This window comes from Camelus ferus, chromosome 6 (genome assembly GCF_009834535.1).
Source record: "Camelus ferus isolate YT-003-E chromosome 6, BCGSAC_Cfer_1.0, whole genome shotgun sequence".
NCBI classification, from domain to species: domain Eukaryota; kingdom Metazoa; phylum Chordata; class Mammalia; order Artiodactyla; family Camelidae; genus Camelus; species Camelus ferus.
Genome location: NC_045701.1, coordinates 62,220,036 through 62,246,806, shown reverse-complemented (window position 1 = coordinate 62,246,806; position 26,771 = coordinate 62,220,036). Strand labels below are relative to the sequence as shown.

The 26,771-nt window shown below is 41.5% G+C and overlaps 1 protein-coding gene across 5 annotated transcripts in view; it reads left to right on the top strand.

The window, feature by feature from the left end:
• The window catches only part of ESR2 (estrogen receptor 2), a 49,189-nt gene that overhangs the window by 18,530 nt on the left and 3,888 nt on the right, over positions 1-26,771 (top strand). For all 5 annotated transcript variants that reach the window (XR_004320741.1, XM_032482163.1, XM_032482161.1 and 2 more), the window contains 6 exons: positions 3,702-3,818; positions 6,371-6,670; positions 9,380-9,518; positions 15,177-15,310; positions 22,940-23,120; positions 25,032-25,173. Coding sequence is in view for 4 of the 5 variants with exons in the window: in XM_032482163.1 (XP_032338054.1) it covers positions 3,702-3,818; positions 6,371-6,670; positions 9,380-9,518; positions 15,177-15,310; positions 22,940-23,120; positions 25,032-25,173 (1,013 nt within the window). In the remaining variant the exon portion in view is untranslated. The remainder of the gene's footprint in view (positions 1-3,701; positions 3,819-6,370; positions 6,671-9,379; positions 9,519-15,176; positions 15,311-22,939; positions 23,121-25,031; positions 25,174-26,771) is intronic.

The window sequence follows — 26,771 nt, the reverse complement described above, 5'->3', positions numbered from 1 at the left end:
TCCTTAAAAAAATTTTTTTAACACACCTTATATTACCCCCTACTCTTGGGTGTGTGTAGAAACTGTAAATACGATGAAAGGAGTTGCTCCCTTGGTTAGGTTACATTATATGGCAAATAGTGATAGGATAGTCTCTTGTGATTATGCTATGATTATATGCGACTCCATCATAGCAGACTGGAGAGACACTGGAAGTCAGAGAGATGCATTCCTCCTGGCCTGGGAGAAAGCAGCCATCACACTGTGAACTACTTCTGGGCAAGGAACTGCAGGTGCCTCTAGGAGGTGACAGCAGTGTCCAGCCTATAACTAGCAAGAAAACCTCGGAACTACAGCTGCAGGAACTGATTCTGTCAACAACTTGAATGAGCTTGGAAGAGGATCCTGACCTTCAGATGAGTCCACAGCCCAGTCAACACCTTGGCTGCAGCCTTGTTGGGACCCTGAGAAGAGTAAGCTGTGCCTGGACTCTTTATTCATAGGAACTATAAGCTAATAAATTTGTTTGGTTTTAAGCTTTTAAGTTTGTAGAAATTTATTACGTGGCATGGAAAACTGAAACAATAACTTTAAGGAGATTATTAATGAGCTTAAGCGTTTTCACTTGTAAAATGGGGATATAGGGAAGTTGTAGGACTAAACGAGATGCCGATGGAAAGTACTGGAAATTAGTAGGAGGTCAGAAATGTTGGTGTGTCAGGCTGGGAAGACATTGCTTCCTGTACGTGGCCAGAATGGAGGGTCACTCGGATCTCTAGGGCACCTTTGCTGGTACACAGGCTGACTCAGGATGTGGTGATAAAGCTACAAACAACTAAATTTCAATTGGTGTTTTGTTGAACAAATGTTATGGGAATCTACACAAAGGGGGAGAGAATTATTAAATTTAATCTGATCATAGAACCATGTCTTTTGGGGAATGCTCTTTAAAATCTGCTAAGTTGGAAGGAGGAAAGTTAATTTCAGGACTTAAAGCAATAACATTTGAAATATAGGTAAATTTCAACTTATCTGCATTTGTGTATTAATTTGTACGTGTTTGTATTGAATTAGTTTATTGTTTTATTGTTTGAGAAGCTAAAAGAGCATTTAAAAAAAAAGCCTCAAACTTATAGAAAATGTGCGTATATAATATAAAGAAACTTTATTCCTGAAATCATGAGTTGCCAACATTATACCCCATCACCCTCAAATACTTTAACATGTACTTCTGGTATAGCCACCACACAAGAATCAAATTGGGAAATCAGCATTGATACATTACCACCATCTAACCCTTAGACTTGTTCAGGTTTTGCCAGTTGTCCCAACAGTGCCCTCTACAGTTTAGCATCACACTTTGCGTTTAGTTGTTAGGTCGTCAGCCTCCCTCTATCTGTCCAGAAGAGTTCCTCAGTTTTTCCTTGGTTTTCATAATCTTGACACTTTAGAATCTTATAGGCCAGTTATTTTGCAGAATGATCCTCACTTTGGGTGTGTGTGATGGTTCCTCATCATTAGACTCAGCTCACACATTATTGGCAGGAATATCACAGAAATGATGCTATATTCTTCTCACTGGCTTCTTTCATGTGGTGCCTGATTTCAGTTTGTACACTTTGATTATTTGGTTAAGGTGATGTCTGCCAGGCTGGTGCTATCCCTGCTCCCAGACTGTCTCAGGGGGTAGAGTTAGGGAATATATTTATTCCAGTATATATATAATTATTTATTTGGATGTCCAAATTATCCCAGATTTGGCCAGTAGGGTTCCCTTAAACTGGCTTCTGTGTCTCTTCTGACATGTGCCCATAACTCTTTGGACATTCCTTTACTTCCTGGCACAACAGGATGTTTCAGACTTATCTTGTACTTTCTCTGTCCCAGTGGGATAAGCTGGAATAAGCTGTTTCTCCAAGATTCCCTGTTTCCTGTTGGTGGAGAATGATATTTATAAACCAAGATCTGGTGCTAGTTCGTTCGTTGCTCTCAGGATAGCTCTGCTTCTAGCCTCTCTCAGAGGATAGAGTTAAGGAATGTATTTATTCTAGTATTTATATATATATATAAAAGTATATAATATATAAAATATATACAGTTTGATATTTATATTCAGTTTAAAGAATAATTATAAAGCAATCCCTTGTGTGACTAGTGCTCAGGCCATGAAACAGGATATCTTCAGTGCCCCAGAATCCCTCTGGGTGGTCCTTTCAATTACGGCACATTCTCTCCCTGCAGAGGTAAGACTGTTCTTGTTTCTGCCGCCTTTGTCATGGGTTTTTTTTTTTAAACCACCTAAGCATGTATCCCTAAACAATAGAGTTTAGGGGTTTTTTTTCTATTTTTGAACTTTATACCAACAGAATCCTCTCCTTTATGTTCTTTTGTGACTTCTTTTGTGACTTGCTCATTTAATTTGTCACTGAGATTCATCCATTTTTCCACAATGAAATTCTGGGTCATGATATGTTTTATCATAAGAAGTTCAGGCCCTGTTGTTTACTAGAAAGACTCAATTAAGAAATAAAGGCAGCTAAGCACCCTATTGACTTTGGCTCTTCATCGGTTTTCTTATCATTTCTGTTCCCTAAATCTCCCAGATCTCTGTAGCTCTCTTCATCTTCCCTGCCAATACCCAGTCCAGGCAGCCCCCTCTCCGGTTTGCATGACTACAGTGGGTTCTTGCTTGATCTCCTGGCCTCCACCTGTTTTGCTGCCTTGAATCTATTTTCCATACAGTATCTGAAAGAATGTTTTTTGAAATGGAAATTTTATCTCTTCTTTACTTAAAAAATTAAAAAGTACCATTGTCTTAGTCAGAGATTACTATACAACTCTGTTTAGATTGTAGATTACTGCAGTGAGCATTACTTTTAAAACTGTGGGTCTTGAGTTGTTTAGGGTGGCTCTACTTCATAAAGCTTGGCTCTGGGCTTTGGGTTGAGCTCTCGTCTGCACCATACATCTCCACGTTCTCCTTGGACCAGGGGCTGCCCTAGGCATTTTCTCCTCAAGGATGCTCAAGAGGCCAAGCCAGGCTGTTGGGAGTATCACGTCTACTAACATACCAGTGCCTACTGCAAGTCCCATGGCCACGCCCAACATGAATTGGTGGGGAAGTATACTCTGCGTGCTCTAGTACACGGCAAGGCCACTGGCTGAGGGAGGGAGTGAAGAATTGAGAACAATAATTGAATCCGCCACAACCATTGTCAAGTGGCAGTTCTTTCTGTCCCTGTTTGGTTTGCTAACTTCTATTTTCTCTTATTGACCAGTTTAGGTCTCTTATTTAGCTATTGAAGTGTCACTTTAAATCCCAAAGAGGGATATATGTAAAAGAACACAAGCAGGTGAATTTGGTGACTTGACACAAGTGCTCCTCTTGAGGAGTCCTGTGACTTGGAGCAAATCAATTTCAGGTGACTGTCTCACTTTCCACGTGTAAAGGCAAATATGTCTAAACGTATCTCTTGAGAATTCTAAGAACACGCACAGAATCACCTTATTAGTCAAAAAGAAGGCTACTAAAATATTCCCATCTTTCCTTTCCTCACTAAGAAGGCACTGATGGGGCTGAACATGGCCTTGGTACCTGTACTGTGGTTGAGAAGATGTCTCCTATCTCTCAGCTGGGTAGTGGTAGCTGTATTATTGGCCAGGAAGAGATGTAACTAAGATATTGTAACGATAAACTTCCTTTTCTTTCTGCTCTGCTGTAGGACATAATGATTATATTTGTCCAGCTACAAACCAGTGTACAATAGATAAGAACCGGCGTAAAAGCTGCCAGGCCTGCCGACTTCGGAAGTGCTATGAAGTCGGAATGGTGAAGTGCGGTGAGCGTTCCCTTCCCCTCTCGTTGTGTGTGGGACATGCTGAGAGCCGTGTCAAACAGGACAGTTTGAGGACCTGGGGACATGAAGCCTGGGTGAGAGGAGATTTAGGACTTGGTAGCTATCTTCAGGTGTTTGTTTGCTGTCTTATTGGAGCAACATTGACTTAGTCTCTGTAGCTGCAGAGGACAGAGCTGGGGTGAACAGGGACAAGTTACAGGAGGCAGATTTTTTAAATTGAAAATATCTAATTTATCCTCACTCTTGAATGGTAGGTTTGCTAGGAATATAATTCTAAATTGAAAGTTTCTTTTTTTTTTTTTCAGTTGAAGTTCAGTCAATTACAATGTATGTGTCTCTGGTGTACAGCACAATGTCCCAGTCATGCATATACATACATATATTTATTTTCATATTTTTTCCAGTAAAGGTTATTGCAAGATATTGAACATAGTTCCCTGTGCTATACAAAATAAACTTTTTAAAAAATCTGTTTTTATATATAGTGGTTAACATTTGTAAATCTCAAACTCCCAAATTTATCCCCTCCTTTTCCTGATAACCATAAGATTGTTTACTAAGTCTGTGAGTCTGTTTCTGTTTTTTAGATGAGTTCATAGTGGCCTTTTTTTTTTTTTTTGATTCCACATTTGAGTGATATCATATGGTATTTTTCTTTCTCTTTCTGGCTTACTTCGCTTAGAATGGCGATCTCCAGGTCCATCCATGTTGCTGCAAATGGCATTATTTTATTCTTTTTTATGGTAGAGTAGTATTCCATTGTATAAATATACCACAACTTCTTTATTTAGTCATCTGTCGATGGACATTTAGGTTGGTTCCATGTCCAATCAAAAGACATAGAGTGAAAGTTTCTTTCTTAAAGACATTGCCTCATTGTGTTTGGCTATATAAACTCATAGTAACTGAAACATTTTGGTACCAGCACAGGAATAGAAAAATAGGTCTATGAAAAAGAGTAGAAAATCTGGAAGAAGATACTTTTAAACATAATTATTTACTAAATGACAAGGCATTTTATAAAAATCAATGGGAAAAGCTTATTCAGTAGATGGTATTGGGAAAGTTGTTCATCCATTTGGAAAGACATAACATGAAAGAGCAACATGACATAATACAAACATACGTAAAATTCCAAAAGGTTTGTACCACAAAAGTGCTTAAAGAAGATATGGAAGAGATATTTGTATAATCTTGATGTGAAACAGAAAGACAGATCGACTATGTACTAAATTTTATGACAAACGACACCATGAGCAGAGTTAAAGGATATATTAACAAATAAGGCAAATATTGCATATAATAAAAGTTATCTGTTATTGCTATATAAAGAGCCTTTGTAGGTAATAAGGGAGATAAAGGGCAAAAGAAGCAAATACGCAATATACAAGTAAAAAAATATGAAGGGCAAACGTATTAGTTAACCTCACTAGTAATTAACAAAATACAAAGTAAAATGAAATTGTTTAGTCACCGGTCAGGTTGGCAAAGATTAAAAATGATTTTTAATGCCCAATGGTGTTATGAGAAAATAGGTAGCCCTTAAAGTGTTGCTTAGACTATAAATTTTAAAATACTTTTGGAGGGCATTCTTTCAATACATATCAAAAATTTAAATGTGTATATGCCTTCAGCAACTTGACTTCTTTGAATTTATCATAAGAGAGTAATTAGATACAGGTACAAAGATGCATTTTCATTGTAATATGTATATAGTAGCAAAGAAATTAGAACCAACCTAGATTTCCATCAATAGGGGACACTTTATTATTTTTTTTAATAGGGGACACTTTAAATGAGTGGTGCGATACTCATAGAACAGAATGCTATATAGATTTTTAAATCGTAAGATGACAGTTTTAATAAAAGAGAAAAAGCAAGTTATAAAATAGCATATATGCTATGATCCTAATTTTGAGTATAAAATATGGAAAAGTATAAAAGCATTAAAAGAAAACTGGCTTTAAGTCAAAATTTGTGCTTTTCTATATTTTCCAAACTTTTTCAATTAATTTATTATTTGAAATAAGCTTATTTGTGTAAGTAATGTAAAAAGAATTATACATGCATGTAAAAAATTTGAGTGTATTATAAAAGTGCATTATTTGATAACTGTTTGGAAATAATCAGTACTCACTTCCTAACTTTTCTCCATTTTCTGCCTGAAGAAAATTCCTAATTTCATGGTTTGGAAACTGAGGTATATCAGCACTCTTTAGAAGAGAAATGGATTTAGATTTAGAAATGGAATACATGACCTTGAAATGGAGACCTAAAGATCATTTGGACTATTGTCCCTAAAAAGTCATGACTGATTTTGCCAATACAGTTGCAAATGTAATAATCTTTAGTACATGCCCCACAGACTCCAGAAATAAAAGTCAGGCTCCTGTTCTAAGACACATTCTGTGAATAGACTCAGGTCTTACAATGATACCATTGCTTCATTTTCACCCTGGTGATTGGGGGAATTTGAATGCTGGGTTGGGGAAGAGATGGGAAAGTACTGTGTTACCATCTGCTCTCTGCTTTAGGCTCCCGGAGAGAAAGGTGTGGGTACCGCCTAGTGCGAAGGCAGAGAAATTCTGAAGAGCAGCTGCATTGCCTGAGCAAAGCCAAGAAAAATGGTGGACATGTGACACGAGTGAAGGAGCTACTGCTGAGCACCCTGAGCCCCGAGCAGCTGGTGCTCTCGCTCCTCGAGGCCGAGCCGCCCCACGTGTTGGTGAGCCGCCCCAGCACACCCTTCACCGAGGCCTCCATGATGATGTCCCTGACCAAGCTGGCCGACAAGGAACTGGTGCACATGATCAGCTGGGCCAAGAAAATTCCAGGTAGGGCTTTCTGGGTCTTAGCTTTAAATTTATTTGTAGAAAGGCCTGCTCCTAGCATTTATTGGGCAGGAATACAAAATGGAGGTCCACAAGCTATGTTTCAGGTGTTTAAAAGTTTGACAGCTTGACTTATAACCTTTACATGAAATGTGTTCTTTCGTCCTTTCTTGATATATATTCAACATGTCTTGGAAGGCCAAGTTCCAACTTAGAATTCTTGGCCTCCTCTGAGTTCTGTACCAGATACGGCAGTGCAGAAAGAGTGGTATACCATGGACCCCTTCTCTTCCGGACTCTCCTGCTTTCCTAACCCTGGATCCATCCCATACCACCTTGTACATACCCCATCCTACGCATCACGTCTCTAACAGACACTAGCCTACAGGCCACATCTCATGCCTAGATGTGGTCTGGGAAGATGGACCCAGGGAAGAGACCCACCCAGGCTCTGGAAGTGGGCGTGGAGCCATTTGGGCAGGAAATTCTAGTGTCCTGGGACCTGGAACATGATCTAAAAGGAAGAGATCCGGGTCCCCCATTAACCCATCTCTTGGGTGTGGACTCCTCACTTTGGGAGGAGGGATGTGATCAGGTGAGGGTGGGGTGGGGCACAATATGACCAGTTTGAAAATGGTATGTTTCTCAGATGCTAAATTTGAATGGTAAATTATTGTTATTTTGTATGTATATAAACAAGTACATATGGACAAATAGAAAGTCAGCTGCTGAGGTAACACGCATCATCAAAACCTGGAATTTTTTTTAACTTGATAAAACTGAAAATGGATTTGGTTATTCATGAATTGTCATTTAGGACGTGCATTTCCTATCCTATCATGTACTCACTTTCCCAGGCCAGTTTGTAATATATACCTAAAGTACTGCATCAGGACAAAATTGCCCTCTAATTACTATTTGAATTAGTGTTTCTGTGAAAGAATGAAGCAAGGATTCTAACATAGAATGACAGCAACCCATCATCTCCCTGAAAGGCCTACTTCTATATCATTACATTTGTCTGAGAAATGAGGGCTCTCTCCGAGTTCTAACCCACGAGGGACAATTCCTATGGCCTGGAGGGCAGCAACTGAACTAGGCAAATTTTAAAGACTGAGCAGGGTGTGCAGCTGGGTGTAAGTGCCTCAGCTTCTACAGGGTCATTTGTTGGCTTCTAAGCTATCTAAGAGTCTTCTCGTTTCCAGTTCTGGTTTTGACAGTGTAGCATCTTTACTTTTGCCAGAATGAATTTTCTTTCCTCAACTCTTTCCCACAGGAGACAACACTGACACAATTTCCTCTAGCTTTTATTCTCCGTGTACTCCAAACACTGGTTTTCCGGAGCCCACGTGGAGAGTGATGGTGAAACTAGTTACTGCTGAGAGCTGGGCAGCATCTTGTGTTATAACAAACCCAGACTCCTAAGCTGCTTTAGTCCTTCTTCAAGCCTGGTATTTTGGAAATTTGTCAGATAACTTAGGTATAGTCTGAAGTTGTGGGTTTTTCCCCTTTCTTCATTCATATGTCTTTGTCCAAACCAACAAATTAAAAAAAAATCACCTAGCCTTGATTTTGTTGAATACCTACAAGTGTGAAAAGCTTACTCTCCCCTGGATAGGCTTATTGTCTATAACTGTGGGTGAGACTGGAACTTGGACACGTATTAGGGACCTGCACTGAGTACAGGATGTGGCTTTGGGAAGGATTTATCCATCTTTTCACTCATTACTCTATTAAGTGCTCCTTTGTGCAGATGTGTTCTAACTGTTCAAAGATTTGAACCGCGTATGTTCTCTGTGCCGTAGTTCCCTCACCTGTAAAATGAGGGTGATGAGAGATCCTATCTGTAGGAAATTGGCAGACGTCAGTATGGTTGCCCCCATTTTTCCTGGAGGGAAAGGAAGACGTGAAAGGAGGTTAGGTGACTAGGTGGGATGAGGCGGAGCAGGTGTTCTGACCAGAGTCCACTGTACTCTGAGGCCATTTGGTTGGTGACTGTATTTAGGGGACACAGCCTCCTCGTCCTATCGTGGCTCATGGAGGAAGTACCAGTAATGTCCACTTTGCCTCTGAAGCGCTCCCCTCCCTTAGGGACCTGCTCCAGTTGTCCCATGAGCTCTTCAGCTCAGAGTAGCCTAGAGACAGCACGCCTACTCTGAAGAACAATTCTAACACTAGATGGGAAATTTTAAGCAATTGGAGAAATTCTTTCAGCTAGAGCTTTGACTTTCTGCAGAGGCCAGCTCTGCTTTCTCTGCAGGCCTCCCACTCACCACCACCCCCATTCGCCCCACTCGTCCCGGCCCGTCATGGACTGGGCCAGACAGGCAGCCCCTCTGGCTGGCAGCCAAGCCCCGTCTTTCCCAGCAGTGCAGACAGTCATTAGGATCTAACTCACCAAGATCAGTGCCAGCTTTCTGTTCTTCGCTAGCATCTGTCTGGGGAGCTGTATAAGCCCAGGTAACAGTCCTTTAGAAATTCTAAATGAAGTTCGTTTCTCCCTAGAAGGGGTTTGAGACTGGGGACTGTGACTTACTTTGAGTTCAAGATTTTCTTCCTCAGGTCAGCATGTAACTGCATCTTTAAAATATTGATTTCCCCTCCTGCATTACGTGTGTTCTCTTAGCTTTTAAAAACTTGCTCTTCTGTTTTTATGGAAACAGGGAGCTGAGAAGGAGGGCGGGTGTGCTCACGGCCTCTTGCTTTCCCCAGGCTTCATGGAGCTCAGTCTGCATGACCAAGTGCGGCTCTTGGAGAGCTGCTGGTTGGAGGTGCTAATGGTGGGGCTGATGTGGCGCTCCATCGACCACCCCGGCAAGCTCATCTTTGCTCCAGACCTCATTCTGGACAGGTGAGAAAAAAAAATACTTTGTGTTTCTCCTCCGACTTGTTTGAGTGAGGTGCTGAGTGAAGTGGGAACAAAGTCCTGGGTTCTGCAATTAAAACCTCACTCCTGAAAGGGCAGGTAAGAGGAGGATAATGTCATGAGCTCCTTCACAGGGTCAACAATCCAAGAAGGGTAGCAGGGGCACAACGATTCAGCCTCCTGTGACTCATTCTTGCCTGTGGTGAGGCAGCACTCGTGGGCCAGACCACAGCGGGGCCTGTGTCCTGCAGGGTATGTGGCTGCTAAGTGTACAGGTCAACTTAAATTTTTCTGCATTAAAAAAATTCAGTTTTTGGGTTATCATTTTAAGCTGTCCTGCCGTTCTTTCCATCAGTAGGGATGGACCATTTACATCTAGCTATCTAGACAGGTGATGAAAGTCTTACAAATCTACCAAGTTTACTTTAACGTGCTTTAACTCACTCTAACTGCTTGTACTGTAGAGCATTTTTGGCAATAGTGACAAAAGGAATGGTTATTAAAATCAGATGAAAGTTAACGGAAATTGGGGAATGATAGTGTCAATGCTGTAACTTGGTTGTATTTATTTTTCTTTTAAAGATGGCACAGAAAAGGAACCAGTTTTCAATTAACCTAGGTGAACTATTCACGGAGGGAAAGCTGGGATGTACCATGACACTCGAGCCTTTTAGCAGGAAAAGTAGAATGCTTTCTTGGTGTAAATTTGAACAGTTTGAAAATCTCCGTGGAAACTGATTTCCACATTCCTTGTATTGAAAAAGTGCTAGTGTTGAAAGTTTGGTCACATTTGACTCTGCACAGATTAGAAGGATGCCCAGTGCTGTGACTAGAAAGTGTCTGCCCCCAGTTCCTGGCAGTACCTTTGAGAGCATCAGAAGACCCCCCTGCACACCTCATGCAGGTGAAAAGTGACAGCCCAGGGTATTAACTGCCATTCTGCCTGTTGTCATGGATGACAGCGTTGGCAAAGAGCACTAAGTAACTGAGGTGTTTTGTTGGAGAACAGGGCCTTGGGGAAGAGCTGGAGCATGGACTCCAGCAGAAGCAAGCCCAGGTGGTGAACCACAGAGGGCGGTTCTGGAAGCTCAGACTCTTCAGTAACAATAAAAATAGCTAACTTACTGGCTTGTATGGCCTGGCACCATCTTAAGCACTGATGTGTGTTTAGTCATTCCATCTTTACAACAGCCCTTTAAGGGTAAGCACCATATCCTTATCCTTCAGATGTGGGAAACGGAGGTAAGGTAACTTGTCTGCAGCTTCAGTAAGTGATGGAGCTGGACCCAGGGGCTGGCTGTGAAGTTCACACCCTTACCTACAATGGTACCTGCCACTCAGTGGGGTAGAAGACTGGATGGAGGGAAGAGGACGAGGCCAAAAGGCAAAGTAACTTTCTACTTTATTCTTTTCTCATAGAACAATTCTCTTTCACTCTCTGCCCACTCAAAAACCTACTCCCTCTGCTGTCATCTTGGACATACCTGTTATAAGGCAGGCTGAAAGGCCACGCACCCGGCCAGGCCATCTCTCTCAGTCATTCGTTCACTCCTTATGTTCCACTTGGAATTTAAGTAAACACACACACACACACACACACACACACACACACACACACACACACTCTACTTCCCTAGGAGTTAGTGCTAGGAAGAAGTTCTATCTTTCGGTGAACCAATAAATTTGCAGACATTGGGACTGGGTTATTTTACTTTCTGTCTTCATTTCTAAATTGATGCCAGTGACTGTTTCATTCCTGGTTTTTGGTACAACTAACTCTCCTCTTTGTATGGGATCTTTAACTCCTATGTGTGTATAAGTTACTGTAAATTGAAACAAATCCCAGATAAATTTTAGGCCTACCCCTTGGTTAAGGAATAGAAGAAAAAAAGGAGTAATTTTTCTTACATACTATTTTAATAGGCTCTTAGTACTTTATGAATATCTGAAAGTATTATTATTTTTAATAACATAGGCATTGAATATATTGGATTGAGTACTGAAGAGGAGTTCATGGGAATTGTAAATACATTCCCACTGAACAGAGATTTTTTTTTTTTTTTTTGGAGTGCTTACTAGTGGTTATTTTTTGTTGAAATCCCTACTTGTTTTTAGAACATTAACTCTGAAGTCTAGAATTTTGGGTCTGGGATTTTTAGTGCATCTTTATATAGATAATACCCTAATGTAATGAGTACATTTCTGGAGGACTTGCTTATTCAAAAATGTTCAAAATGTTACTTATTCAAAAAGTCAAAGGTCATGCACCATAAAGGAGTTCTATTATGAATATTTTTTGCAGCGTGAATAAATAATTTTCACACTACTTGAAAATAACTGTCTTTTGGTGAATTGTCCTGTCAGAGTTCTTTCAGGTGCCTTGGTATGACCATGTGAGCAGTGAATACAACTAAATTAGCCTATTTATTTATTTGTGTAGACCGAGACTATAATTTATTTCCCTTTATTCTTGTTGAGGCTTCTGCAGCGCGAAAACTAGAACCTACTGAGGATGAGAGGGGAATCTTAGCTTATGTCTAACAAGGTGGTTCTGTTAGTAATCACTAGAATCCCAAGTTCATGGGAAGATCTACCACAGAATCTGACCTACTTGCTCACAAAATCATACATGCTAAGGCATTGTGTATCCTTAGCGTCAACAGGAAGCTGTCTAAATTTAAATGTTATTAAGAAGTCGGAGGAAGTGGATGTTAATGGAATTCTGTGGACTCGTAAGTGTAAATGTCCTGAATTTGCATTCATGTTAGGTATTGCATATTGAATTCTCTTCACTTCTAAATCTTTTTTCACCCACAGAATCTTCACTTCTAAAATTTTATTTCCCTTTAGTACACAGATCATTTCACTCAAGTTCAATAGTTAAGCCCTTTCCATGTGTTAAGCTCTCCTAATCCTGTTACTGTCCACACACAGGTAAACAGACTGATCTGTTAGCCACATGTGTGCTGCCAGCAGGTACGTATGTCAGCAAAAAAACAGTGAACCCCAAAGGGAGGCCCACTTGTTCAATGTATTGTCCCTGGTATCTAACAGAATATTTTTCTTTTATACAGGAGTGGTTATCAAATAATAAGATAGCCCACATGGAACTGCTACTTTTTTTTTTATTTAGCACAGGTTTATAGGCAAATTGGGTGTAAAATTAAATTTCCATGAGCAGGTTGCTTTGATTGATATACTGTTTCAGTATTTTAACATCCAACTCATATACCCACTATCTTGAATTCAAATCTTTTAAACTTGTCCTAATTTCTTACTCATAATTCAGTGTCAATCCGTTATTACTTACAGAATAAATGAAATACATCTCATTGACTTGTTATTTCAGAGTCCTTCCTTACTCTGTTCCGTATAACTCATTTTAAAGTAGAAATTTATTAGGGTGTCATTTATTGCCCCTGTATTTCTCATTCATTCGTCTTCTAGAAATGTATTTGGTTTCTACAGCCTGTGAAGTGAATAAAAATATTCTGATCTTGTTGCCCCTTGAATGGAATGGTTGGCTACCACACCTGCTGGAGATAGCAATCAGACTTAGTTTTTTAGGGCTGCTTAAGAAATTCACTTTTCTGTGAGGTACACATGTTCTCATTACTGGAGTTGCAGCATTTATCAGGGCTTAAGATACCTTAGAATGTAAACTCTTCCTCCATTTTTGAAATATGAATTTACATTAAAAATGGTATGTATTATAAAGAGGAAACAACACTACTTCAGTATTTAGGAATGTATTCTTAGGTACAGGTGGCAATTTCTGCAAAATAGGATTGATTTCAAATGAGTCCCCTTATCATACTACATGGGGAGGGGTGTGTATGTGTGTGTGTGTGCGCCCGTGACCCCACATCCTAGTCTCACAAAAGAACAAAGAGCCAAACTATTAAACTATCAGTGCAGCACTTGGTGGATTCTTTTTTGCCTCCAGAGATATTTGTAAACCAGCTTTTCTCAGTATCAGATGTCCTCAAGGCCAACAATCATAATTTCCAAATACAGATTGTCCCAGGCAGAGTGATTTGATGATTGGCTTGAGGGACATTCAGTGAATAAGTATTTCTTGGGCTTCTGCTTTGTGCAGGGCATGCTTATCCTTACTGGACACTCTCAGCAGGTGCCTGGGAAAGCCCAGAGCAGGGGAGGAGGGAGGATAGCGTATGGGAAGGGCTGAGGGCTTCCGATAGATTTTGGCATCCTTTGCCCGGGGCTCTGATTCTCCAGGGTGGCCTTACCCTATGAGTGACTTCTAGGGAGCACTAATCTTTTCTCACTTAACCAGCACACTTTTGGAAAGTCTCAACTGGTTGCCGAAGTCTCCATGCTTGTTTGCCAAAGTGGGCAGTATGCACACTGGTAGCTTTGTGTAGCGAGCTTGCAGGGGTGTGAGCGCTGTGGACTGCAGGATCCTGGTGAGCTGCTGTCCTATCATAGCACCGAATGGGAAAGGATTTACCAGGATTGGCAGTACCCACCAATGTCAGTTTACACTGAACTGAATTCAGCAGAGGCCCTTTCCCCAACTACTCCATCACTGGAAATGTGCTGGGTTGGAGTTGGGGGAAGGAGGAGGGAGCAACCTGTTCTTTGAAGATCTCAGATCCCCTTCAGGGGCTGCTATGGAGGCTGAAAATGAAACTTGCAGAAATCCATTGCCCCTATGGCTGCCCTTTGCTGTGCACTGTGGGCTTTTACAAGCAAATGAAAGTTTTGTGGCAAAATCATCTAACTGCTTGCTTGTCTGCTTGCTTGTCAAGGACTTCCAATAGCTCTATGACTGATGATAATGGAAGCTTTTTGGGAAAAATGAGGCAGAATAATGTGTGTCTGGCTGGAGTGAATTGAAGCTGGTATTTTCTAGATACATTTTAAGTAATTTACTTCAGAAGTATGTTAAACATTCATTTCTGTAAGGAGGGCTGAAAAGAATTTGAGATGATTCAGTCTGTCTAAAACTTTTGCTTAAAAATAATCTTTGGCAAGTCAAAAATTACTGTGTCTCCATTTCTTCGTTCCTTTCCGGATTCTAACCCATCTTCTGTAATTGCGATTTCCTTGTATGTCATACTCGCTTTTTTTTTTTTCCAAACTACATTTAAATGTCTCTTAGTTGCCCCACCAGTTTCTAATTGACCACCAGGAAGTAAGAATTAAGCCTTAGCTATAAAGAATTATTTCTTCTTGGGATATTTGCTTCTGTAATGTTCATTCTTTCCTCATTAACACTTCAGGGTTTTCTGATGAGAACTTGGAATACCTAATTTTAGTAACATATGTTATATTAAGAGCTGGTTGGCTGAAATGGTTTGGATTGAAAATAATCAACGGAAATCCCTTTAAGAAAACATTTGCTCAACAAGTAGAAGGAAAAATGTAGTTTCAATGTACAGTTTTGTCTAAATAGTATCATTCAAATTTTGTTTTAGGGCCTTATAGGAAATGCCCTTTCTTCTTTTTATAAAAGTAATTCTAGTAATTTCATATTTCCAGATGTGGTCTCATTGCCACCCTGTTATAGTTAAAGGATGTACAAGATGAAATTTGAGATTAAAAAGAAAATACTTCTTATTACTTTTGGTGGGCATCTGAAGCTGTATGTTCCTTAAATTTCCAAATGGACTTTTGCAGGGACGAGGGGAAATGTGTAGAAGGAATTCTGGAAATCTTTGACATGCTCCTGGCAACGACTTCAAGGTTTCGTGAGTTAAAACTCCAGCACAAAGAGTATCTCTGTGTCAAGGCCATGGTCCTCCTCAACTCCAGTAAGTAACCACACAGCTGGGCCGTGTTTTGTGGGGGAGAAATGCTGTTTCCAGAGCTGGCATGGTGTTGAAAGTACTGAATTTTTTAGTTTATTTCAAAAGGGGAAAATGGCATTCTTTCTGACTTCTCTGTTTCATTTTATAGGGATTTAAACTGTAGTTAACTTTTGGTAATTTGACTATAAATTATTCATTGGGTGAATTACTGGTAGTAATGTAAAAATTGACTCAAACCACTCTGCTGGAAAAAGAAAAAAATGAACTTTAAAGTGTTTACCTTTCATCTTTTTTTCTTGACATTTTATTGTGTGAAACTAACATGTAATATATTAGTTATAGGTGTACAACATGATTCAAATTTTGTAAATATTGAGAAATGATCACCACAGGAAGTCTAGTTAACATCTATCACCCTGCACAGTCACACATTTTTTTTTCTTGTGATGAGAACTTTTAAGATCTGCTCTCTTAGCAACATTCGAGTATGCAATACAGCATTATTAGCTATAGTCACCATGCTGTACACTACATCCCAGTGACTCATGTATTTTGTAACTGGACCTTCAGCCCTTTTTCAGTGTTTATACAGACCTTTAACATGGCTGACACACATTTATATTCACTATTTCGGGTTCTGTTTTTACAGGTTCATTCATTTAGTCATTTCATTCATTCATTCACTAGAGACGTTGAGGATATAGTCCTGCCCTCCAATAGCTTATTAGGGAGAGAGAGAAAACAAATTCATTAAAGAGAATGATCTCTGTACACCAGAAACTAACACAACATTGTAAATCAACTATACTTCAATAAAAATTTTAATTTGAAAAAAATTTTCAAAAAGAATGATCTCAGGGCTATCAAAGTATGTACAGAGCACTGAGTAGTCTGGGAAGACAGGAGAGACGCTGAAGGGCTGCAGGAGGGACTGATGTTTGAATGTGGAATGCGTTGATGGGTGGATGTTAGCGGGCAGGTGGGAGGAGAAGGACAGGGGTGAGCCAGCAGCTGCAGTCTTGCAGTGGAAGAGCAGAGGAAGGTGGACAAGATTGGAAAATTCAGTGTTGACGATGACAGTGCATAACTCCGCTTGAGAAATGTTGCCTGGGGCATTGAGCAGCCCTCCAAGAGGGTCAGGCAGGGAAGTGTCACGGACAGACAGGCGTTCTTGAAAGTTCACTCTGGCTTCCATGTGGAGGACTGACCGTAGAGAGGAGAGAACGAGGCAGGGGGCCCAACAGGAGTCGTTAGGGACAATGAGATCCTGAACTAACTTGGTGTGGAGGGGACCTGACTTGAGGGAAATAGATGGGTTAGAGGTGGGAAATGGGGAAGGTATCTAAGATATGTGTACGTTGTAGCTTTGCTGTTTTTTTCTGTTTATATAAGTAATACCTGGTTAATATAAACATTCAAACAAAAGAAAAACATACAAGAAAGAAAATAAAAATCACTAGGAGTCCATCTCCCTCCTGCCCCAGATAGCCACCCTAACTTGGATGATCATTTAACAGCTCTTGATAGATAGAGAAATATGTATGAAAACTTATGCTCATATATATAATTTTACATAAACAGCATAGCATCTTGTATTAAAAACTATGGAAACTTTGAAAAAGACTTGCTTTGATCTTCCTTTTTGTTGATCGTTCCACCCCAAAACCAAGTAATCTTAACAACTGGAGGGTAGGCTTCGTACCTTCTTCCATCCTCTGATAATCATTTAAAATAATACCTCACCTCCAGTATATAGAGATAGGCCTTTTGTCCCCATTTTAAAAACTGGGACACTACATACAAATACTTCTTTGCATCTTGCTTTTTTACTTTTCAAAATGCTGTGAAACCCCCTCAGGTCAATGAGGAGAGAGCTACTCAGTCTTTGAAGCAAGGGCATTGTCTACATTGTTCAGTCATTTCTCTGTTGATGGACTTTGACCTTCTATACATTTCCTCTTTTTTTTTTTTTAACCATTATAAACATTGCTCCAATAAATAGAGATGTCGTATTTTGCACACATTTTTAAATTTCTGTGTAGTTTTCATCCTGTTCAGCTTACTGTCTATCTAACATCTACACCAGTTATTGATTGCTTTGTTTATTTACTCTTGTTGGGCCTTCGGGTTATTGGTTTTATTTTCTTCTTTCTTTCTCAAATAGTACGTATATTTATATTTTAATCCTCAACTGATGACTTATACAGACCTTCATTTGGGCAACATTTGGGGCTTTATTACCTAGATTTTATTCATTTTAGAGCTTAGTGTTTGAAACAACAGGAACCTGTGAGATGCTAGTATGCTGCTTTATTTTAAATCAGGCCAAGCAGCAGCCAAAGCTTGGTGCAGAACCTGTGGCCATGTGGGTCCCAGGCTGCTTCCAGATGTAGCGCCAGCTCACCTCCTCCCCTCCAGCCTAAATTCATTTCCTCTCTAATATGTACTCTCGACACTGGCACTAGTTTTGATGAAAGAGAAACACATAGAGCAGTGCTTCTCAAACTATCTGTTGTGGAAGACCAGGTTTCTTTTTCTTTTTTAATTTCCAAATTGTTATAGACAGTTACTTTTATAAAATATAACAAAAACAAATTACTAGAAAAATGAAGGTGCAAAATACAAGCCCTAGAATTTTATTGTTACATTCAGCTGATTTAAAATTACTCTGTCCATTGCTATCAAAGTTTCCAAATCCTTACCCTCAATTTCTACTTCTCTCTGTGTAGACTGGTAACAGACCATACTCTGAGTAACCCTGGTACAGAGCATGGAGTGCTATTCAGGAGATAGCTGGTCTGGGTGGGAGAGAGGTTAGATTTAGAAGGAGAGGAGAAGGGGAAATGCAGAAGGAGTCTAAAGGTCATGTGAGGCTCAGAGACCCTAAAGAAGACAACCTTTGGGTACTTCCTGTTTGAATCCCAGTCTAACCATACTTGTTTGACAAGAGATTTCCCTTGCACCCAATACACTCCCTACCCCAGTTCTGGAAAACAGTTTGTGAGTACAAATGGTAAACTGTTGGACAAATGAAAATTGTAGGGAAAGCCAAGAAGACTCCTAAGTGCTTTGGGGCTTCTGGCACCTTCTTGACATTTGTTGTTATGATTCACCTTTTACAAAACAATATGAAGGCCCAGTTTACACTAGTAATTAAGTTGATGTGCATGTAGGAAATGTCCAGCTGGGACAATTGAAGTTGATTGTGGAAGAAAATCAACTTACTCTGATTTTCTCTTTGAATCTACCTGCAGACATTGCCTCAAATGTTCACTCTCATCTCCATCTTTGTTAAAGGGAAAATTTGCCTGAAAAGTACATTCCCACCTTGGCACAGGAGGACCATGAAATGCCAGATTATGGGGCCTCTCTTACTTGCAGAAATAACTTAGAATTCTTTTCTGTGCAGTGAAGTGCTCCTTAGAAAGCAGTTTGCTTCTGGTTACAACACTGCAGTGTGAAGCCTTCTGTTTGGCAAAGCTCCTTACAGTCATTTCAGCCTCTGAGATATCATATTGTATTGTTGGGAAGCTAGAAACATCATCTATGCAAATGAGAAAGACTAAGGCCAAGGCGTTCCTCCTGCAGCATCTGAAGGAACTGCCATGTTAACAGAATCACAGAGGGTGAGGCAGGCATGTGATGTAATTACAACCCATGGTGGTAAATGAGTTGATGAGTTGAATCTGTTTACAGTAAATCCAAATTTAAGAAATCTTTTGAGAAAGTGGTTTTTTTTTTTGGGGGGGGGCTTGGTAATCATAACAGTTTTCAAGGTGAGTTTATTCTGTTCAGCATTGCTGTTCAGAAAATGGGGTTCTGTTTCTATCAGAAAATTTCCCACTTTTCAGGAGAGGTGAGTCTTTCTATGCTAAATTTTAAGCATTTGAAGTTACAGGCTTTTTTTTCCTGAATAATTTGTAGCACTAATGTAAATACAGGGACAGAAACCACTTTTCCATCTTAAATTTTTAAAAAAACCCTATGAAATATATAAAACAACCCAATGGGCAGAGGACATAAACAAGCAATTCTCCAGTGAAGACATACAAGTGGCCAAAAGGCACGTGAAAAATGCTCAATATCACTAATTATCAGAGAAATGCAAATCAAAACTACAATGAGATATCACCTCATACCAGTCAGAATGGCCATTATTCAAAAGTCTATGAATGATAAATGCTGGAGAGGGTGTGGAGAAAAGGGAACCCTCTTACACTGCTGGTGGGAATGTAGTTTGGTGCAGTCATTATGGAAAACAGTATGGAGATTCCTCAAAAAACTAAAAATAGACCTACCATATGATCCAGTAATCCCACTTCTGGGTATATATCCAGAGGGAACTCTAATTTGAAAAGACACAAGCACCCCAATGTTCACAGCAGCACTATATACAATAGCCAAGACATGGAAACAACCTAAATGTCCATCGACATTTAGATGACTGGATAAAGAAGTTGTGGTATATTTATACAATGGAATACTACTCAGCCACAAAAAGAATAAAATAATGCCATTCGCAGCAACATGGATAGACCTAGAGATCGTCATTCTAAGTGAAGTAAGCCAGAAAGAGAAAGAAAAATACCATATGATATCGCTCGTATGTGGAATCTGAAAAAAAGAAAAAAAGACACTCTTAACTCATCTACAAAACAGAAACAAACTCTCAGACATAGTAAACAATCTTATGGTTACTGGGGAAAGGGGGTGGGAAGGGATAAATTTGGGAATTTGAGATTTACAAATGTTAGCTACTATCTGCCAAGGGTCCCCTTCATATCTTCAACTGGGCACTAATCTTATGCTTATTTGGAAACTAACCTAGGACCGGGAAAGAACCAGAAAGGAACAGGCAGAACAACCCCTGGCATTCACACGGGGCAGGGATTGTTCTCTCACCAGCCACAGGGAAAACCCTGTGCTACGCTGGACGCTGGCTCTAGTACTCAGAGAAGTATTGCCTCAGCAGCAAGGTAACGCGAGCCCTAGGCTGAAGGCTGCTCTGGTCCTACCAAACGAAACTTAAAAGTGGGTCTCTAGGATCAGACTATTGCCAGGTAACTCAACTGCATCCCAGAGTGAAGCTCAAGAATATTTAATGGAATGGAAGAGTACCCAGCAGCTAACAGGGAAAACCAATCAAAAGTTAGCAGTCACGCAGAGAAGCAGGATGTATGACCTAAAATGAGGAAAAAACAATAGTTGGAAAAGACCCCAAATGATGCAGATGATAGAATTAATAGACAAGGACATGAAAACTATTATAACTATATTCCATATGTCCCAGGAATAGAGGAAAGTATGAGCAGGTTAAAGAGAGACAGAAAACATGGAACACACATTTGAATATTAGATAAAATGGACAAATTATTTGAAACACAAATTACTGAAGCTCAATCAAGAAGAAACTTCTTAAATTCTGAATAGCTATATATCTATCAAAGAAATTAAATTTGTAGTTAAAAACCTTCCCACAAAGAAAACTCCAGGCCCAGATGGCTTTTCTGGAAGAATTCTACCAAACATTTAAGGGATAAATACCAAGCTTGTGTATATTCTTGCAGAAAATTGAAGATCAACTCATTCTGTGAGGCCGGCATTACTCTGATAGGAAACCCAGACCAACAATATTGGAAGAAGAGAAGACAACAGACCAATATCCCTCATGTACATAGATGCAAAAATTCTCAAAAAAAAGTTTTTTGAAATAGAATCCAATAATATATTACAAACACGTGTGATTTTTCCCAGGAATACAAGGGTTCTTTAATATTTAAAAATCAATCAACATAATTTACATATTAACAAAATAATAATGAAAAAACATGATTATTCCAATAGGTGCAGAGAAAGCGTATGACAAAACCTAAGGCCAATTCCTACTAAAAACTCTCAACAAACTAGTAATGGAAGGAAAGTTCCTTAACCAGACTTAGCGTGGGAAAGGGAGGTCAGGGAAGCTTCTACAGGGAAGTTCATAACCAGGCTGGACTCTAAAGGAGGAATGGATGTAGATAAGGAAGAAAAGGGAGGGTGGAGAGGAGGAGGAGGAGGAAGAGAGGGAGGGGAGAAAGGGCCTTAGCAGAGCTCGGCATGGTCAGTGCATCACCTGTTCAAGGAATTGAAAGTAGGGTTCAAGGTGACGTGGGCTGGGAACTGAGAATGAAAAGTGTAGAGAGAGGCCTGGTACCTTGATAACTGCAGTAAGTAGTCTGGTCTCTACCCCAAGAGCTGGGAAGTCATTAAAAGGAGCCACATGATCTGCACTTTGCTCTCAAGGGCATGTTGGGTGAGGGTGGGGGCAGGGGGAGGGCAGTCATCTGCTCTGGGGGACAGTGGGAGGTTTGAGGACTTGGAACGGGTCTCAAGAAGGGCCTCCGTGAGGAACAAGGTGAGCAGGTGGATTGGAGAAGCAGCTTCTGGGCCAAAGATGAATATTTGCAGACTGCATCATAGGACATTATGGAGGGATGTGCCTCTAGGGAAGTGGCAAAGTACTACACTGGCATAATTATGGTTCAATACGTCCCTTGTCTTAATTGAACTATATTGAACTGTGTTGAACTGAGTTGCCTTAACTGAACTGAAAATGCCAATAAAAGTAGAGAACAAAAACTTTCAAAACAAATTCTGTGGTGATGAGTACCAGCCATCCTTCATTCTCGTTACCGTCAAACGTCAGCTTTCCTTTTGATTTCACATATTTGCTATTTATTATTTGAAACTGAAAGCCTGGAAGAGAAGCTAATTACTTCATGCTGCCAAGAATCAAGGAGTCAGTGTTGGTGGCGGTGAGGACAAGATTTAACTGAGCTGTTATTTTGCAACTGTTGGGAGGCTGCAGTATCTTAGATCCTAAAGTCAGAGGGGAATGAAACTTGGGGCAGGGCAGGTTAGGGGAAGCACCTTCCTCATGAGGTGGTCGTGGGGACCTTGGGAGACACATGCCTGTAAGCTTTGCTCAGTGAGGAGCTGAGGCTGGAGGAGCTGGGTGACTGGTCCGGGGTCAGAGGGCTAGAGATGGTGCATATAAAGTAGGTCTGTCTGACTCCAAATTGGTGGTCTTCCTGTCCCAGCAAGGTGCCACCTGCAGTGAGAGGCCAAGGGCCTGGACAGAGGTGGCGGTGGCCCTGCTGTGGCTTCTTCATGTGGCACACATGGTCGGGGGGCTGTATAGCTGTGGTCGTTAGCTTGTGTCTATTAAGCTTCCTTTAGAAGAGGGGCCCTCCTAGGGGCTAAGAGTTGAATTACTCTCCTGACCATCTCTATACGGGTATTTGTTGCAGTGGCTGATATACAATGCAATGGTTTGAGGCAACTAAATACATTCCCTGCTGTGGCACGGCCACGGTTCTCAGCCAGGTGGCACTCTGCGAGTCCATTGGGTCTGCCTGCATTCAGCTAGGCTTTCCCTTCCAGATCAGTGTCAGGGCAGGCTCTCGGAGAGGGAAGGACACCATGCACAGGTGAGGCCATACTTTTAAGGTTTCACCCCACATGCAGATGTCAGGACAACCCAGATCCATCTGGCCTCCCTTCTGGAGAACATACACAGGCTGAGTGCCTGAGCACATGACTTCTGTTTCCTTTTCTCAGAGCAATGACTCTTGGCTTTTATTCTTTGTCCAGGTATGTACCCTTCAGCTGCCGCAAGCCAGGAGGCTGAGAGCAGCAGGAAGCTGACTCACCTGCTGAACGCTGTGACCGACGCGCTGGTCTGGGTGATTGCCAAGAGCGGAATCCCCTCCCAGCAGCAGTCCGTCCGCCTGGCTAACCTCCTGATGCTCCTTTCTCATGTCAGACATGCCAGGTATGATCCCTGTGGGGGCCGCTCCACTGCAGGGGCGGCGGTGGTGGTGGTAAGGGTGGTACACATGCCCAGAGGAGAGTGAAGAGCTTTGGAAAAAGGGTTTTGCAAGTTTGAGATGGATAAGGTAGAATTGCCACCTTAAAAGGAAAATGAACTGCTGAAAGGAAATGGGGGTGCACCATCAGTGCCCACACTTGTAACCAAAGATCGGCACACAATGGGCACTGAATGTGAGATGGTCCTTACAGGACCTTTGTGGCACTTTCCAGTGGTGGCCCATCTGTTTCTCAGTTGCTGGGGCTTTTAGCTTGTTGATGGAGTTCTGCAAAGGGCAGTTAGTTCCTCTACTAAAGTGAACTGCGACCTCTTCCTGTACTACCCAGGGCTGGGGTCCTGAGGCCTTTTTTTCTTTTCCAATTGAAGTATAAGTGATTTACAGTGTTGTGTTAGATTCTAGTGTACAGCATGGTGATTCAGTTATATGTTTATATATACATATTCTTTTTCATTATTGGTATTACAAGATACTGAATATAGTTCCCTGTGCTATACAGTAGGACCTTGTTGTTTATCTATTTTATATATAGCTGGGGTCTTTTCTTGAAGAAGTTAAACCCAGCTCCTCTAGAGCTGCTCTTGAGGCCAGTGATATGGGGAGGTGCACAAAGTCTTCCCTGAGAGTGAGAGCTAAGAGAACTAGTGAGCCCAGTAGGTTTGGGAAGGCAGGGCATGAGTAGAGTGTACTCAGGAAATGGAAATGCACTGATGGAGAGGGATGGTGTCCAATGATGGCCTCGTACTGGTACCATGAAGCTCAGTGCTTTGTGTCCTCCGGGATGAGGGCAGCTATGTCCTGGGGCTGGAAAAGGGGAGGTGATGATGGAAGGAGGAAGAAAGTCTAGAGGCTGTGAGAAAGGACAACACACACCTCAAGGATTTTAACACGGGGGAGGAAGAGAAACTGGATTTTGCCTGTTTCCACTTTAATGATTGTACAGCACACAGCCATTTGGAGAACAGAGTCAGTCCATTCTCGTTATTCGTGGATTCCTTATTTGCAAATTTTCCTGCTTGCTAAAATTTATTTGTAACCCCAAAATTAGTACTCACGGCACTTCCAAGGTCATTTGAGGACATGCACAGAGTGGCAAAAAATTTGAGTTGCCTATACTTACGGTGCCAGCTGGAGTCAAACAAGGTGATGCTCTGCCTTCTCCTTTCTGTTCTCATACTGCAAACAAAGGCCTGTTATGTGGTCTAGTTAGTGCCCTGTTTTGGCATTTTTTTTCTTTGTGGGACATTTTACTGTCTAAAAATGACCCCCAAGCATAGCACTGTCTAGGTACTCCTAAGTACAAGAAGGCTGTGAGGTGCCTCACAGAAAACACACATTAGGTTAAGCTTCGTTCAGGCATGAGTTTTAGTGCCATAGGCTGAGTTAAATATTAATGAATCAACAGCATATGTTAAACAATCTAAATATTTAAAGAAACAATAAACAGATTTTAAAAAGTTATGTGTTAATGGGCTGATGAAGATGTTGGGACCAGGAACTCTCAGGAACCTAACCCTGTATCTCTCCTGGTAGCAGGGTTCCATGCTTGGTCATTCAGTGTTTGCAGAGTCTATAGACCTTAACTGTGGTGAACAGCGAGACCCCATCACACTCGGTGATGCTGGGTACTGTCGGGCCATTGCGGGTGGGTGGTGGGTGGTGGGACACCAGGGCCCACAGGACACTGTCCTCACCGTTATGTGTAGATCATTGAACCAGTTGCAGGAACTGGAGAATAAAGGCTGGGGGAAGTGCAGGGTAGGGGTGGAGAGCTGGCTCTGTTGAGAGTTGGAGAAGATGTCAGACCTCCCATGGCTCCTTCAGGAAGGAATCTCAGCACCTCTTTGTCCTTTTAGTAACAGGGGCATGGAACACCTGCTCAACATGAAGTGCAAAAACATGGTCCCCGTCTACGACCTGCTGCTGGAGATGCTGAACGCCCACACACTTCACAACAGCAAGTCCTTGGTCACAGGGCCAGAGCGCAGCCCAGTGGAAGTGAGTGAGAGCAAAGAGGGCTCCCAGAACCCCCAGGCTCAGTGTGCCCAACCCTGAGGTGTGACAGGCTGCAGAGGAGATCGGAGGCTGCAGCGTGAACTCCAGCGGGAATCAGGAGCCTGTCAGGGGTGGGTGGGCTTCTCGGGCCTTCTGCTGTGCAGTCGGTCACACCAGGCTCGGTCGGTACTGTCCTTCCCTGACCTCCCCACCTCCTGGGAGGCAGAGTGAGAAGACCAGTGTTTTCTGTCACCAGGGGGCACGGCTGAATGCAGTTTATGTCTTGCTTGGCCTCATGGGATCTCACTGGGCTCTCTCTTACTTCCCATCTCCCTTCTGCCCTTTGGAAAACATCATCTTACAGGTTTTGGGGTGAATGGTGGAAACCTGACCTGGAAGGGTTGTCAAGTAGAAAGGGAGGAGAATGTAGCGACTTAACCTGCCCCTTCCAACAGTCCTTCGTATGCTGCCTCCTGACCACTTGATTGTAGGATTGAAAACCACGATGATAATCAACTAACTGGTTCCACACACCTACCTCACAGGCCCATGAGGACGGATGTCACCGTGACTCTGTCTAAGGCCAGAGGGAACGTGATCTAGGGAGCCAGTGGACAAGCTAGGACCTTGCTGCCATCTTCATGCAGGTCCACCCCTCTTGATTTAGAGAGCCTGCGAATTATTTGGGGGGCTGTGTGTCTGTGTGATCACCTTCATGGAGGAGTGTGGATTTACATACCCCTGCCCCTGGAATCCTGGGATTGGCCCCCCACACACACCTTTTAATGGAGGTACTGGGGCTTGAACCTAGGACCTTGTGCATGCTAAGCATGCCTTCTAGCACTGAGCTTTACCCTCCCCACTTCCCCGCCATGGAATTGCTCTTTCATAAAACTCTCTTGTCCCAAGGGACCCAGCATGTGTGCTAGAGGAATGGACCAGTATTTGTAGGAATGGGGTTTCTCCTGTGAGTGTGCATCCCTGGGGCAGCCACAACTGCCACACCAGCCACCCAGGACAGACAGGGACACTTCAGGCTGTGTGTGTGAGGCGTGCTCCTACGGAAGGATGAACAGCTACATACACATCAGCATGTCAGGTTCAGGGCCAAACTGTATAGAACGGATAGCCACACCACTTGAACAAGATTGTGAACTCTGTTTAAAAAAGAAATATTTAGGGGTAATTATTTATAGCTAGAGAGAATTCTTTTGTACCCTAGGGGTCTTTTAAAATATTTTCTTATCAGAAAACATTTATATGACGGGCTGGGTGAAATAAACTTACTAAAATATTAGTTCTTATTTCACGTGGAATTTAAATAGGACACAATGACAAAGCACCTCTGAAATCACAATTTTAACTCACTTTTTAAAAACTAAAAATTTTGTACAAATTTTCAGGAACATAGTGAATGCATAAAATGAGTTACAGCTATGCTTTGGAAGGGAGGAGTTAATCATGTGTGATTTTTGCGATATTTTAAAAAATTACCACGTGGTAGGGGATTCATGTATTTTCTTGTTGAAAATGGTAAATATGGAGTGTGCCAGCCAAATTAAACCTAATCATTAGGAAGATTATAATCAATAACGTAAGGT